The sequence below is a fragment of the Staurois parvus genome, unplaced genomic scaffold (assembly GCF_062004578.1).
Source record: "Staurois parvus isolate SC_StPar_1 unplaced genomic scaffold, SC_StPar_1.0 ptg000823l, whole genome shotgun sequence".
Taxonomy (NCBI): Eukaryota; Metazoa; Chordata; class Amphibia; order Anura; family Ranidae; genus Staurois; species Staurois parvus.
The window spans coordinates 97,643-115,000 of NW_028318619.1; the positions used below are offsets into that span (position 1 = coordinate 97,643).

Below are 17,358 nucleotides of genomic sequence, written 5' to 3' on the forward strand. Positions count from 1 at the left end.
CTCTCCACCAGCAGTACCACTCTGGTTGACCACCTATAGTGGAGACAACAGACACCAGGGGTGGACTGACAACTCATGGGGCCCCCGGGCAATAGGAAATCATGGGGCCCCTGTTGACTCGCCCACACTCAAACCACACCCAAAAAAGCGTATGATAGGTACCAGGGGCATCTCATGGGTCCCTCTACTGACCCTGGACCCTCGGGGCAGTGCCTGAGTGCCTAAATGGTCAGTCCGCCCCTGAACTGCACCTGCCTACAAGCATTTTGGAGCAACCCATGCCCTCACCCCTCATCTGCTTAAAGTTCTTCAAGCAATACTTTTCCAAAAGACATCCACTAAACTGAGTTATTGGTGCCGGTGTGAATGGACTGGTGATTGGCAGCCTCTGCACTATTAGGGAAAAGCTATCTATTTTCAGCGCCCCCTACTGGGGTAGCTCAACATAAGCAACACTAAGTTCATTTTGGTTTCTATGCAGTAGCTGCGTTTTATGTATCGTTTGGATGTGATGAAGGCCCCCAGAAGAGCTGGCCATATCTCTAAGCACCCTTTGCTGCTACTTTGTGACAAGTGCATACTCAGCAAAGTCCAATCAGCATGTTCAGTGTTCTGTTTCTTGCTAATATGTGGCTGCAATGCAGATGAAAGGGGGCTCTCGGACTTTTGACATCGTTTCGAAGCCTCCTGGAAATCTTTAGAGGATGATGAGTTTTACCTGTTGCTGGTAGCTGCGTAGTCCATGTTCCTCGTCGTTGAGCAGGTGCAACATAACGCCAAAATTACATCTCAGACTTCTTCCGCAAAATATTTCATTATAAGAGGCACTTTCACAACATACACATTAATTAAACAAAGCCAGGATTTATTATACGCCCTACAAGTGGAGCACTTAATCATCTAATATGTTAAGCGCATTATTCATTTTGATTTCACACAGTATTACGGCTGAATTAAATACAAGACAAGGCGCGGCGCTGCATTTCCCTTGTTATAAAAGTAGCTTTCTGCTGTGAGAGATTTCTAAATGAAATATTATTTCCATAGTCCATTAGTCCATAATGTAAGGCAATAAATAAACAAGGAAAGGACCCAAAGGCTGCACACCGCTCCCGAGACCTTGCCCCAAGATATTGTCTAGAACAGCATAACCTACTTCTACTCTGCCACTTCCCTCATAGACATCCATTCCCGTCAGCACTATTCCATTTTATTGGCTCTGCAGAAAAAAAAGAAGGTTTATGTGTAACAAAGATATTATCTTTACTACATGCAAATGACTCCACACTCCCCAATCACCAATAACAAATAGTATGTAACCCGGGGGGGCAAAGACGGCTTTATTCTGCTTGAGAGAGGAAAAGCAGAGAGAGAAATTAAGAGGGAACGAGATGTGGGAAAAGAGATAAGATGAAGAGGAGAGGAAGAGGAGAGGAAGAGAAGAGGAGAGGAGATGAAGAGGAGAGGAAGGGGAGATGAAAGGGAGATGAAGAGGAAGAGGCGATGAAGAGGAGAGGAAGAGAAGAGGAGAGGAGATGAAGAGGAGAGGAGAGGAAGGGGAGATGAAAGGGAGATGAAGAGGAGAGGAAGAGGAGACGAGATGGAGAGGAGATGAGATGGAAAGGAGAGGAGAGGAAGAGGAGATTAAGGGGAGATGAAGAGGAGAGGAAGAGGAGAGGTAGAGGAGAGGAAGAGGAGATGAAAAGGAGAGGAAGAGAAAATGAAGAGGAGAGGGGATGAAGAGGAGAGGAAGAGGAGAGGAGATGAAGAACAGAAGAAAAGGAGATGAAGAGAAGACAACGAGGAGAGGAGATGAAGAGTAGAGGAAGAGAAGAGGAAGGGCAGATGAAGGGGAGATGAAGAGAAGATGAAGAGGGGAGGAGATGAAGAGTAGAGGAAGGGGAGATGAAAGGGAGATGAAGAGGAGAGGAAGAGGAGAGGAGATGAAGAGGAGAGGAAGAGAAGAGGAGAGGAGATGAAGAGGAGAGGAAGGAGAGATGAAAGGGAGATGAAGAGGAGAGGAAGAGAAGACGAGATGGAGAAGAGATGAGATGGAAAGGAGAGGAGAGGAAGAGGAGATTAAGGGGAGAGGAAGAGGAGATGAAAAGGAGAGGAAGAGGGGATGAAGAGGATAGTAAGGGGAGATGAAAGGGAGATGAAGAGGAGAGGAAGAGGAGAGGAGATGAAGAGGCGATGAAGGAGAGATGAAGAGAAGATGAAGAGGGGAGGAGATGAAGAGGAGAGGAAGAGAAGAGGAGAGATGAAAAGGAGAGGAAGGAGAGATGAAAGGGAGATGAAGAGGAGAGGAAGAGGAGACGAGATGGAGACGAGATGAGATGGAAAGGAAAGGAAAGGAGAGGAAGAGGAGATTAAGGGGAGATGAAGAGGAGAGGTAGAGGAGAGGAAGAGGAGATGAAAAGGAGAGGAAGAGGGGATGAAGAGGATAGGAAGGGGAGATGAAAGGGAGATGAAGAGGAGAGGAAGAGGAGAGGAGATGAAGAGGTGATGAAGGAGAGATGAAGAGAAGATGAAGAGGGGAGGAGATGAAGAGGAGAGGAAGAGAAGAGGAGAGATGAAAAGGAGAGGAAGGAGAGATGAAAGGGAGATGAAGAGAAGAGGAAGAGGAGACGAGAAGGAGACGAGATGAGATGGAAAGGAAAGCAAAGGAGAGGAAGAGGAGATTAAGGGGAGATGAAGAGGAGAGGTAGAGGAGAGGAAGAGGAGATGAAAAGGAGAGGAAGAGAAAATGAAGAGAAGAGAGGATGAAGAGGAGTGGAAGAGGAGAGAAGATGAAGAACAGAAGAAAAGGAGATGAAGAGAAGACGACGAGGAGATGAAGAGGAGAGGAAGAGAAGAGGAAGGGCAGATGAAAGGGAGATGAAGAGGAGAGGAAGAAGCGATGAAGGGGAGATGAAGAGAAGATGAGGAGGGGAGGAAATGAAAAGGAGAGGAAGGGGAGATGAAAGGGAGATGAAGAGGATGAGGAGAGGAAGAAATGCGGAAGAGTAGGAGGAGAGGGAGAGGGAATGCGATGGAGGGAAAGAAAAGAAAAAGAAGGGAAAAGACATATGAGGGAAAGGAGAAAGGCAAATAGGGGAAGGAAGAATGAGGGAAAAAAGGATAGAAAGGAGAAAGGGAAGGGAGGAAGGAAGGAAGGAAGGAAGGAAGGAAGGAAGGAAGATACTGGCTCCACTTTACAGTATATAGGATTATGGATTTACAATGTGGAGCATGATGCAAAGTGTGGAGTATATAACAAAGCACAGTGTAACAAGTGTAGAAGTGTAAAGTATGTAATATAAAGCACAGTGTACAGAGTCCAGTAGTGTAAAGTATAGCACAGTGTATACAGTGGGGCAGAGCGGAGTATGTAACATATATCACAGCATACAGAGGGTGGCAGTTCGGGGCCCTGTGTTCAGAAAGGAGTATTCAACGTACCGCACAGTGAAAAGTGTGCTGATGTGTTAGGCAAGCAGCATAGAGCACAGCATAGTGTCCAGTAATGGGAAATATGTCCTGTACAGCACAGTGTTCACAATGCAGCAGAGTAGGGTACATAACATACAGTGCATCATGTGATCATTTAACCTAAAGCCCTATGCACAAAATAATGGAGGCATGTGCATGAAAGTCACAGCATAGTATATGGGAAAGGGTGTGTGTGTGTGTGTGTGGGGGGGGTATTTAATGTACAGCACAGTGTGCAGAGTACAGCAGTGTGAAGTATTGAACATACAGCCCAGTGCAAAGTATATAATGCCTAGCTGAGTGTACAGACTGGAGCGATGTGTAATATACAGCACAGCATGGGGAGTGACGTTCCAGAAGTGCGGTGGTGGGCTGCGATACCCTCGCACTCCCGCTGTAAATAGCAGTCACGGAGATTCTTCTGTTCTCTAAACTCTCAGCTATAAAGCAGAAGATATTTTCTATAATCAGATAATCTGTAAAGATAAACGCAAAGCGCGAACCTTACAGCGACCTTTAAAAACTCTTTATGGGTTCTGTTTCCAAGTGGACTCTTTCATTTTGTTTTATTAAATCAACTTCATTACCAGCTGTAAAGTAATTGCCACTTTGCTGTAATGACAGAAATGCCACATTACCATTCTTTCTATCGCAGTGCCATTTCAAGCCACCCTACGCGTTTTCAGACGGTCGAGGAAAATTAAACCGGCCTCAGAAAAAGTAAAGCAAACGGGGAGCCAAACTTAACCCTTTCAGCTCCGGAAGGGTTTTATTAGGGGTTTTTTTTTGCTATTCAGCACTGCACTACTTTAACTGGCAATTGCGTGGTCATGCGACGCTGTGGCCAAATTAAATTTATATGCCCACAAATAGAACTTTCTTTTGGCAGTATCTGATCACCATGGGCTGTTTGTTTTTTTGTGATATAAAGGAAAAAAGACTGAACATTTTGAATATATACAGTATCCCCCGGACTGTATACAATGTATATATATATGTATACACACACCACACAGTATTTCCCAGAAGTGAGTCCCCCCCTCCCCTGGACTGTATACAATATATATATATATATATATACAGTTATACAGTATTCCCCAGAAGTGGGTCCCCCCCTCACATTTGTGTCAATATTTGATTCTCTCTTTTTCATGTGACAACACTGAGGAAATGACACTTTGCTACAATGTGACGTAGTCAGTGTACAGCTTGTAGACCGTAAATTTGCTGTCCCCTCAAAATAACTCAACACACCGCCATTAATGTCTAAACCGCTGGTAACAAAAGTGAGTCCACCGCTAAGTGACAAGGTCCAAATTGGGCCCAAAGTGTCAATATTTTGTGTGGCCGCCATTATTTTCCAGCACTGCCTTAACCCTCTTGGGCATGGAGTTCACCAGAGCTTCACAGGTCGCCACTGGAGTCCTCTTCCACTCCTCCATGACGTCATCACGGAGCTGGTGGACGTTAGAGACCTTGCGCTCCTTCATCTTCTGTTTGAGGATGCCCCACAGATGCTCAATAGGGTTTAGGTCTGGAGACATGCTTGGCCAGTCCATCACCTTTACCCTCAGCTTCATTAGCAAGACAGTGATGGTCTTGGAGGTGTGTTTGGGGTCGTTATCATGTTGGAATACTGCCCTGCGGCCCAGTCTCTGAAGGGAGGGGATTATACTCTGCTTCAGTATGTCACAGTACATGTTGGCATTCATGGTTCCCTCAATGAACTGTAGCCCCCCCAGTGCTGGCAGCACTCATGCAGCCCCAGACCATGATACTCCCACCACCATGGGGCCCCAGACCATGACACTCCCACCACCATGGGGCCCCAGACCATGACACTCCCACCACCATGGGGCCCCAGACCATGACACTCCCACCACCATGCTTGAATGTAGGCAAGACACACTTGTCTTTGTACTCCTCACCTGGTTGCCACCACACACGCCTGACACCATCTGAACCCAATCTTGGTGTCATCAGTCCACAGGAGACGGTTCCAGTAATCCATGTCCTTCATCTGCTTGTCTTCAGCAAACTGTTTGTGGCTTTCTTGGTCATCATCTTTAGAAGAGGCTTCCTTCTGGGACGACAGCCATGCAGACCAATTTGATGCAGTGTGTGGCGTATGGTCTGAGCACTGACAGGCTGACCCCCCCCCCCCCCCACCCCTACACCCTCTGCAGCAATGCTGGCAGCACTCATACGTCTATTTCCCAAAGACCACCTCTGGATATGACGCTGGGCACGTGCACTCAGCTACTTTGGTGGACCATGGCGAGGCCTGTTCTGAGTGGAGCCTGTCCTGTTAAACCGATGTATGGTCTTGGCCTCCGTGCTGCAGCTCAGTTTCAGGATCTTGGCAATCTTCTTATAGCCTCGGCCATCTTTATGTAGAGCAACAATTCTTTTTTTCATATCCTCAGAGAGTTCTTTGCCATGAGGTGCCATGCTGAACTTCCAGTGACCGGTAGGGGTGAGTGAGAGCGATAACACCAAATGTAACCCACCCGCTCCCCATTCACACCTGAGACCTTATAACACTAAGGAGTCACATGACCCCCGGGGAGGGAAAATGGCTGATTGGGCCCAATTTGGACCTTGTCACTTAGGGGTGGAGTCACTTTTGGTGCCAGCGGTTTAGACATGAATGGCGGTTTGTTGAGTTATTTTGAGGGGACAGCAAATTTCCATGTTATACAAGCTGTACACTGACTACGTCACATTGTAGCAAAGTGTCATTTCTTCAGTGTTGTCACATGAAAAGAGAGAATCAAATATTGACACAAATGTGAGGGGGGGACTCACTTCTGGGAGATACTGTATATATAAATATATATATATACACATTGTATGCAGTCCGGGGGAGGGGGGGACTCACTTCTGGGGAATACTGTATATATAAATATATATATATACACATTGTATGCAGTCCGGGGGAGGGGGGGACTCACTTCTGAGAGAATATATATATATATATTTGTATGACAAGTCACACCCCATGTTTCCCAGTACCAATCATATCTGTGCAACTTCAAGTTGCAAGGACTTGAAAGTAATTCCAGAACTGCAGCGGTCCGACTTTCATGCGACTTGAGGGCCATAGACTTCAATGTAAACCCTCCGAAGTCCCTGGAAAGTCATACCTGAATGTTATACATGTGACTTGTGTGTAACTGTGCACAAATAATTGTCCTTAGTCAAAGCCAAAATTGCATTCATCCAAAGTCACCTAAATGTATCTGCAAAGTCTCATCAAAGTCGCTCCGAAGTTGCATCAAGTCACACTGTAAAGACACGAGGAAAATCACACGATTTTGAAGTTGCACAAGTATGAATGGAGCCTCAAGGCTGTGATCAGCAATCTGTAGTGGGACTTTGTTAGTGTGGTGGGCAATCTGACACCTGTGCAAGATCAAAGGGGAGGGGCCAGTACACCTGTGCAAGACCAAAGGGGAGGATCCAGAACACCTGTGCAAGACTGAAGGGGAGGAGCCGGTACACCTGTGCAAGACTGAAGGGGAGGAGCAGGTACACCTGTGCAAGACTGAAGGGGAGGATCAGGTACAACTGTGCAAGACTGAAGGGGAGGAGCCGGTACACCTGTGCAAGACTGAAGGGGAGGAGCCGGTACACCTGTGCAAGACTGAAGGGGAGGAGCAGGTACAACTGTGCAAGACTGGAGGGGAGGAGCCGGTAAAGCCTGTGCAAGACTGAAGGGGAGGTGCCGGTACAACTGTGCAAGAGTGAAGGGGAGGAGCCGGTACACATGTGCAAGACTGAAGGGGAGGAGCCGGTACACCTGTGCAAGACTGAAGAGGAGGGGCTGGTACACCTCTGCAAGACTGAAGGGGAGGAGCCGCCACACCTGTGCAAGACTGAAGGGGAGGAGCCGCCACACCTGTGCAAGACTGAAAGAGGACGGGCCGCCACACCTGTGCAAGACTGAAGGGGAGGAGCCAGTACATCTGTGCAAGACTGAAGGGGAGGAGCCAGTATACCTGTGCAAGACTGAAGGGGAGGAGCCGGTACACCTGTGCAAGACTGACAGGGCGGAATCAGTACACCTATGCAAGACTGAAGGGGAGGAGCCAATACACCTGTGCAACACTGAAGGGGAGGAGCCAATACACCTGTGCAACACTGAAGGGGGTGCTGGAGGAAGAATTTATTGTGAAAGGGTATGTCCTCCCAGTCTATGTTTCTCCTCCGTCCTATACGCATCGTCTTCACATGTAACAAATGTTTTGTAATTCTTTTGTATTTCCATTCCAGAAAACAATACGCGGACAAAACGGCGTTTGCATCGGCGGCCATATGCCGCTCGTAATCTGTTTTCTAGTTGAGAGGTTTAATACATCGCAGGAATATCAAGTATGTCGGCCCAGCCTGCTTGCTATTGATCTTATTCAAAAACCACTCGGATTGACGTTATCCCCGAGCAGCACCTTTCCCAACAAGCCGCATGAAAGATGGAGGTATAGACGCCTCCCGCCGCCAGCTTTACCCTCCGCAATCAGCAGACGAGTATTAAAGACGAATAAAAAAAAAAAAGAAAAAAAAAGACGGATAAATGTGTGTTTTTTTTAACCCAACGTGAGAAAATTAAGGCGGCTACAAGGGGGCACAGAAATGTCGGAGGAGCTGGATACAGATACAAAAATACAACAAAAAACATAAAAATGTAAAAAAAAACACAACTCATTGTGTTTATGTCACCATGGAAGTTATGGCAAGTTTTGTTGTTATTGTTGATGTTGGTGATGTTGATATTGTTGTTGTTGATGTTGATATTGTTATTGATGTTGTCCTTGATGTTGATGTTGATGTTGTTGTTGATGTTGTTATTGATGTTGTTGTTGCTGTTGTTGTTGTTGATGTTGTTATTGATGTTGATATTGTTGTTGATATTGATATTGTTGTTGCTGTTGTTATTGATGTTGTTGTTGATATAGATATTGTTGTTGTTGATATTGTTGTTGCTGTTGTTGATGATATTGTTGCTGTTGTTGTTGTTGCTGTTGTTGATAATATTGTTGTTGTTGATATTGTTGTTGCTGTTGATATTGTTGTTGCTGTTGTTGTTGTTGATGTTGATATTGTTGTTGTTGTTGATGTTGATATTCTTGTTGCTGTTGTTGTTGTTGATATTGTTGCTGTTGTTGTTGTTGCTGTTGCTATTGTTGATGCTGTTGTTGATGTTGATATTGTTGTTGCTGTTGTTGATGTTGATGTTGTTGTTGCTGTTGTTGATGTTGATATTGTTGCTGCTGTTGATGCTATTGTTGATGTTGTTGTTGATGTTGTTGATGCTGTTGTTGAGGTTGATATTGTTGTTGCTGTTGTTGATGTTGATATTGTTGCTGCTATTGCTGATGTTGTTGTTGATGTTGAGTTTGTTGTTGATGTTGCTCTTGCTGTTGTTGATGTTGTTGATGTTGTTGTAGTTGATGTTGGGTTTGTTGCTCTTGCTGTTGTTGATGTTGATGTTGTTGTTGCCGTTGTTGATGTTGAGTTTGTTGTTGATGTTGCTCTTGCTGTTGTTGATGTTGATGTTGTTGTTGTTGAGTTTGTTGCTCTTGCTGTTGTTGATGTTGATGTTGTTGTTGCTGTTGTTGATGTTGCTCTTGCTGTTGTTGATGTTGTTGATGTTGTTGTAGTTGATGTTGAGTTTGTTGCTCTTGCTGTTGTTGATGTTGATGTTGTTGTTGTTGTTGCTGTTGTTGATGTTGATATTGTTGCTGCTGTTGATGCTATTGCTGATGTTGTTGTTGATGTTGTTGATGCTGTTGTTGTTGTTGATGTTGATGTTGTTGTTGCTGTTGTTGTTGTTGAGTTTGTTGTTGATGTTGAGTTTGTTGTTGATGTTGCTCTTGCTGTTGTTGATGTTGTTGTAGTTGATGTTGAGTTTGTTGTTGATGTTGAGTTTGTTGTTGATGTTGCTCTTGCTGTTGTTGATGTTGATGTTGTTGTAGTTGATGTTGAGTTTGTTGTTGATGTTGCTCTTGCTGTTGTTGATGTTGATGTTGTTGTTGTTGAGTTTGTTGCTCTTGCTGTTGTTGATGTTGATGTTGTTGTTGCTGTTGTTGATGTTGCTCTTGCTGTTGTTGATGTTGTTGATGTTGTTGTAGTTGATGTTGAGTTTGTTGCTCTTGCTGTTGTTGATGTTGATGTTGTTGTTGTTGCTGTTGTTGATGTTGATATTGTTGCTGCTGTTGATGCTATTGCTGATGTTGTTGTTGATGTTGTTGATGCTGTTGTTGTTGTTGATGTTGATGTTGTTGTTGCTGTTGTTGTTGTTGAGTTTGTTGTTGATGTTGAGTTTGTTGTTGATGTTGCTCTTGCTGTTGTTGATGTTGTTGTAGTTGATGTTGAGTTTGTTGTTGATGTTGCTCTTGCTGTTGTTGATGTTGATGTTGATGCATTTCTATATAAAATCAGATTGCGGTCTGCACCCCATCATGCTGGAAGTTTTTTTGTAGTTCTTTTATGTTTTGTGTTTCCTTTGGTAGTAAATGATTTGGGGGTTTTGCTGCAGATTGTTTGCTGTTAGTGAGATCAGACCAGGGGCGGTCTGACCATTTGGGAACTCTGGCACTGCCCGAGGGCCTGGGGTCAGAAGGGGGTCCCATGAGATGCCCCTGGTACCTTTCATAGGCTTTTTGGGGTGTGGTTTGAGTGTGGGCGAGGACACAGGGGCTCCATGATTCCCTATTGCCCGGGGGCCCCATGAGTTGTCAGTCCGCCCCTGGATCAGACTATGGAGGTTTGGCTGCTGGGGTAGTTAGGTTGTGGATTCTTTCCTGTTAGGGTAGTAAGGCTGTGGATTCTTTGCTGTAAGGGGAGTCAGACAGTGGCGTCTTTGCTGTTGGGGTAGTAAAATTGTGGATTCTTTGCTGTTAGGGTAGTAAGGCTGTGGATTCTTTGCTGTTAGGGTAGTAAGGCTGTGGATTCTTTGCTGTAAGGGAAGTCAGACAGTGGATTCTTTGCTGTTAGGGTAGTAAGGCTGTGGATTCGTTGCTGTAAGTGGAGTCAGACGGTGGAGTCTTTGCTGTTAGGGTAGAAAAATTGTGGATTCTTTGCTGTTAGGGTAGTAAGGCTGTGGATTCTTTGCTGTAAGGGAAGTCAGACAGTGGATTATTTGCTGTTAGGGTAGTAAGGCTGTGGATTCTTGGCTTTACGGGGAGTCAGACAGTGGAGTCTTTGCTGTTAGGGTAGTAAAATTGTGGATTCTTTGGTGTTAGGGTAGTAAGGCTGTGGATTCTTTGCTGTAAGGGGAGTCAGACAGTGGAGTCTTTGCTGTTAGGGTAGTAAGGCTGTGGATTCTTTGCTGTAAGGGGAGTCAGACGGTGGAGTCTTTGCTGTTAGGGTAGAAAAATTGTGGATTCTTTGCTGTTAGGGTAGTAAGGCTGTGGATTCTTTGCTGTAAGGGAAGTCAGACAGTGGAGTCTTTGCTGTTAGGGTAGTAAGGCTGTGGACTCTTTGCTGTAAGGGGAGTCAGACAGTGGATTATTTGCTGTTAGGGTAGTAAGGCTGTGGATTCTTGGCTTTACGGGGAGTCAGACAGTGGAGTCTTTGCTGTTAGGGTAGTAAAATTGTGGATTCTTTGGTGTTAGGGTAGTAAGGCTGTGGATTCTTTGCTGTAAGGGGAGTCAGACGGTGGAGTCTTTGCTGTTAGGGTAGAAAAATTGTGGATTCTTTGCTGTTAGGGTAGTAAGGCTGTGGATTCTTTGCTGTAAGGGGAGTCAGACAGTGGAGTCTTTGCTGTTAGGGTAGTAAAATTGTGGATTCTTTGCTGTTAGGGTAGTAAGGCTGTGGATTCTTTGCTGTAAGGGGAGTCAGACGGTGGAGTCTTTGCTGTTAGGGTAAAAAAATTGTGGATTCTTTGCTGTTAGGGTAGTAAGGCTGTGGGTTCTTTGCTTAATTTGGCCCCTCCCATTCTTGTGTACGTGTGATTTTAATGTAACTATTGCTGAGATAAAAGAAAGGGAGAAAAAAAGACTGGTATAAAAAGTATCATTATAAAATAAAAAGGAAAGAAAAAGTTGTTTTTTAATCATTATATGAAGCTCACGAGATTTTTGGCATCACCGTGTAATAATTATTACTAGATATCTCAATTATTTTTTTTCAGGAGTTTTACAATTTCTTCATTTTCTCTAATCAAGATTCTTAACTTCATTTTTTTTTACATAGTTTTCGGTGGAACTTCGCTCTCTGCGTCAGTGTGGACTATTTGTAATCCTTATGCGGCTAACATTAGCAATAGATATTATATTTACTTGTTTGAAACTTTTTTTTTTTTACTTTTATTCGGTGTCTTCCTGGTTTCTGTCCCAGGCCAAAATGATGTCACACATACCAGGAGGAGGAGGGGCTTTCTCAGCTAAGCACACCCTCCTGTCTACATGCCTGAGTTAAGGGCAGATGGATTCCAGGAAGTAAATGCTACATGAATAATCTGCCCTTACTCAAGATGGCTGCAGCTAGAAACACTAAGGGGGGTGTTTTTTAAAGTGACTTCTCAATAAAATAAAGTATGGAGACATGGATGGATGAGGGAGTTTGCTTTGAATTTTAAAAATTAATTAAATAGTGTTTTCAGCTGGTGGTGCTCAGATACTGTTGAGTTCCCCTTTAATTTTTAATCATGTATTTTGAGTCACTGAAAGCAGTTATTTTATGTACCGGTCATTTTTTATTCATCTTATATAATGTATGCCCACAGTGTGAAATTTTTATAATGATATCGATTTATTCACTCTTATGTATAGTCCTGATCAAGAGGATGATCTATGGCTTCCACAATGTGTTTGCTCAGTTCTAAAGTCTTCTATTACATTGTTATTCTTTATTAGATGGTATTATTATTATTAATAATAATAATAATAATAATAAAACATATTTTGTTTAAATCATGTAGTTATTATCTAATACATTATTACACTTCAAACAGTATATCCCCGAGTGGAATATATATACACATATGAAACAAATAACATGTATATATATTCCATTTCACTGAACATAAACCGCGCTCCAAATAATGTGTGAAAATAAAAAAATACAGTCAGGTCCATAAATATTGGGACATGGACACAATTCTAACATTTTTGGCTCTATACACCACCACAATGGATTTGAAATGAAACGAACAAGATGTGCTTTAACTGCAGACTGTCAGCTTTAATTTGAGGGTATTTACATCCAAATCAGGTGAACGATGTAGGAATTACAACAGTTTGCATATGTGCCTCCTACTTGTTAAGGGACCAAAAGTAATGGGACAGAATAATAATCATAAATCAAACTTTCACTTTTTAATACTTGGTTGCAAATCCTTTGCAGTCAATTACAGCCTGAAGTGTGGAACGCATAGACATCACCAGACGCTGGGTTTCATCCCTGGTGATGCTCTGCCAGGCCTCTACTGCAACTGTCTTCAGTTCCTGCTTGTTCTTGGGGCATTTTCCCTTCAGTTTTGTCTTCAGCAAGTGAAATGCTCAATCGGATTCAGGTCAGGTGATGGACTTGGCCATTGCAAAACATTCCACTTCTTTCCTTTAAAAAACTCTTTGGTGGCTTTTGCAGTCTGCTTTGGGTCATTGTCCATCTGCACTGTGAAGCGTCCAATGAGTTGTGAAGCATTTGGCTGAATATGAGCAGATAATATTCCCGAAACACTTCACAATTCATCCGGCTGCTTCTGTCAGCAGTCACATCATCAATAAATACAAGAGAAGCAGTTCCATTGGCAGCCATACATGTCCACGCCATGACACTACCACCACCATGCTTCACTGATGAGGTGGTATGCTTAGGACCATGAGCAGTTCCTTCTCCATCCTCTTCTCTTCCCATCACTCTGGTACAAGTTGATGTCGGTCTCATCTGTCCATAGGATGTTGTTCCAGAACTGTGAAGGCTTTTTTACATGTCGTTTGGCAAACTCTAATCTGGCCTTCCTGTTTTTGAGGCTCACCAATGGTTTCCATCTTGTGGTGAACCCTCTGTATTCACTCTGGTGAAGTCTTCTCTTGATTGGTGACTTTGACACACATACACCTACCTCCTGGAGAGTGTTCTTGATCTGGCCAACTGTTGTGAAGGGTGTTTTCTTCACCAGGGAAAGAATTCTTCGCTCATCCACCACAGTTGTTTTCCGTGGTCTTCCGGGTCTTTTGGTGTTGCTGAGCTCACCGGTGCGTTCCTTCTTTTTAAGAATGTTCCAAACAGTTGTTTTGGCCACGCCTAATGTTTTTGCTATCTCTCTGATGGGTTTGTTTCGTTTTTTCAGCCTAATGATGGCTTCACTGATAGTGACAGCTCTTTGGATCTCATCTTGAGAGTTGACAGCAACAGATTCCAAATGCAAATAGCACACTTGAAATGAACTCTGGACCTTTTATCTGCTCATTGTAATTGGAATAATGAGGGAATAACACACACCTGGCCATGGAACAGCTGAGAAGCCAATTGTCCCATTACTTTTGGTCCCTTAACAAGTGGGAGGCACATATGCAAACTGTTGTAATTCCTACACCGTTCACCTGATTTGGATGTAAATACCCTCAAATTAAAGCTGACAGTCTGCAGTTAAAGCACATCTTGTTCGTTTCATTTCAAATCCATTGTGGTGGTGTATAGAGCCAAAAATGTTAGAATTGTGTCAATGTCCCAATATTTATGGACCTGACTGTATATAATCCACTTCACTGAACATAAACCGCGCTCCAAATAATGTGTGAAAATAAATAAATAGTTGAATAAACAAACCATATATAAATGGAAAATGTGACCAATAAATATTATTTTGGAATTACCAAAATATACATGCAGCGCTCTGTAAATTATAAAATAAATTATATAATAAAAAAGTTAAAAAAAAAATTATAAACGAATAGTCCATCAATAAAAAAGTCCACTTTGAATTCACCATGTGAGTTGAATTTTTCAAAATGAAATCACCACGTGATTGTAAATCAAATTTCCAAACTTGTGCTGTGCTCCCCCTTTAGGTGTGCACTCACCAGATTTATTTGCCTCTCACTCTCATGGTTGGCAAAATACGCTTTTGTTTAAATATATATTTCTCCAGACCAGGATATTCGCTCATATGTATCGACTCTTCCCAGAATAATTCCAACACTCCAAACCAATAGCCTCAGTATCAGGGGTGGACTGACAACTTGTGGGGCCCCCGGGCAATAGGGGATCATGGGGCCCCTGTGTCCTTGCCCAAACTCAAAAAAAGCTATGAAAAAGGTACCAGGGGCATCTCATGGGGCCCCCTACTGACCCCGGGCCCTCGGGCAGTGCCAGAGTTTCCAAATGGTCAGTCCGCCACTGGTCAGTATCAGACTTTCCACAGTAATTTCCCCAGAATTATTATTATTATTATATGCTGTACATTACAATGGGAGACAGTACAGTAACAATACAATACACGAGGGGTTCAAGGGCCCTGCTCCTTGGAGCTTACAATCTAGGAGGGAGGGGAGAGTGAATGGCTCCAATACTCCAGACCTACAATTCCTGGATGATTCTCCACATCAAGTGGCGACCCAACGTAGTGTAGTATCCTTTAAAACCTTTTAATTTCTGCTCAAAGAAACTCACAAGAATATATTTCCAAACAAGCCCAAAGATATATCTTTCTAGTTTAGTGAAGGTAATGTCAGAGAGGGAAGACCGCACAACGCTCTCACCGCTGCCGATTCTCGCTCTCAAACAATGCGCGTCACTTCCGGTTCCAAAGATCGTCACTTCCGGTTTTTGCTCAACCAATCCTGATGCGTTTCGTCACATCTGGACTTATTCATAGGGAGTGGCTAAGCGACAACAGCTCCATGCTTTTATAGCGCGCTTATTAGACAAGCGGTGTTGCCAATTGGTTGACTATACTATAGCGGAAACTCCGCCCATATCCTGGCGGAAGTCAATAGCTACAGTTGCCATATTTAAGGGCACTCAGAACTTATACATATTTTATTTTATTTCAGGTACTTGTATAGCGCTTTACATATATATTGTACATTCACATCAGTCCCTGACCCTCAAGGGTTGTACAATCTAAGGTCCCTGACCCTCAAAGGGCGTACAATCTAAGGTCCCTGACCCTCAAGGGTTGTACAATCTAAGGTCCCTAACCCTCAGGGGGCGTACAATCTAAGGTCCCTCACCCTCAAGGGGTGTACAATCTAAGGTCCCTCACCCTCAAGGGGCGTACAATCTAAGGTTCCTAACCCTCAAGGGGTGTACAATCTAAGGTCCCTGACCCTCAAGGGGTGTACAATCTAAGGTCCCTAACCCTCAAGGGGCGTACAATCTAAGGTCCCTAACCCTCAAGGGGCGTACAATCTAAGGCCCCTAACCCTCAAGGGGTGTACAATCTAAGGTCCCTGACCCTCAAGGGGTGTACAATCTAAGGCCCCTAACCCTCAAGGGGTGTACAATCTAAGGTCCCTGACCCTCAAGGGGCGTACAATCTAAGGTCCCTGACCCTCAAGGGGCGTACAATCTAAGGTCCCTAACCCTCAAGGGGCGTACAATCTAAGGTCCCTAATCCTCAAGGGTTGTACAATCTAAGGTCCCTAACCCTCAAGGGGTGTACAATCTAAGGTCCCTAACCCTCAAGGGGCGTACAATCTAAGGTCCCTAATCCTCAAGGGGTGTACAATCTAGGGTCCCTAACTCACATTCATACATACACATACTAGGGCCAATTTAAAAAGGAGCCAATTCACCTCCCAGCATGTCTTTGGAGTGTGGGAGGAAACTGGAGTACCTGAAGGAAACCCACACAGGCACAGGGAGAACATGCAAACTCCAGGCAGGTGGTGCTGTGGTTGGGATTCGAACCAACGACCCTAGCATTGCCAGACGGAAGTGCTAACCACTTAGCCACTGTGCTGCCCCATATAAGGGTATATTTACAGATTCATAAAACACGATTACAATGATATAAATAGTTGAATCTCTCCAACAAATCATACTAATATATTCCTTAATCTGCAAACATGAATATTTTAAACTAGTTAGTTAAAAAAGTTAGTTAAAAAAGTCATTTTAACATATATTTTTTCATATATTTGTAAATGCATTCCAAAAATGGAGATTTGTATTTTTAAAGTCATACAGTATATATGAAATATATTTTTAAAATATTTTTCATTTATGTTGTAATACAAACGCATTTCAACATGCAGTATATATATACAGTTGTGTTCACACGCACACTGCATGTTGAAATGCATTGTTTATATATTACAAAATATATATTTTTTAAATATTTTTTTAACATATAACATTTTAATGTCTAGAAAATGACCTCCAAACATAATATATATATATACAGTTGTGTTCAAAATAATAGCAGTGAGTTGAAAAAAGTGAATAAAGCTGAAAATCCTTCTAATAGCTTTTATTTCCATCCACACAAATGCATTGGGAACACGACACATTCTATTCCAAATCACAACATGAAGAAAAATACATCAAATTTGTGTTGTTCCTCTAAAAAAATGGAAGAAAAGTGAATATTAGACGGTTTAAAAAAATCGCAGTGTTTGTATTCTTCTTTACAAACTCAAACATTCACTATATAAACTGAGAAATGTTTGAAGATTTTGCTTTCCTTTGAATGACTTCATGAATATTTGGTTGTAGTCGCACTGTTTCTGAGAACTGCTGTACATCTGTGTTGCATGGAGTCACCCAACTTCTGGCCCCTGTGATCAGGTATTCCAGCCCAGGATGATTGGACCACATTCCACAGTTCTTCTCTATTTCTTGGTTTTGCCTCAGAAACGGCATTTTTGATGTCACCCCACAAGTTTTCTATTGGATGAAGATCCGGGGATTGGGCTGGCCACTCCATAACGTCAA

At 43.2% G+C, this 17,358-nt stretch overlaps 1 protein-coding gene across 1 annotated transcript in view; it reads right to left on the reverse strand.

Annotated features, from left to right (window-relative positions):
• The window catches only part of LOC149443930 (uncharacterized), a 129,310-nt gene that overhangs the window by 19,242 nt on the left and 92,710 nt on the right, over positions 1-17,358 (reverse strand). The window contains exon 2 of the mRNA XM_089655133.1: positions 8,191-9,898. Coding sequence (XP_089511259.1) covers positions 8,191-9,898 — 1,708 coding nt within the window. The remainder of the gene's footprint in view (positions 1-8,190; positions 9,899-17,358) is intronic.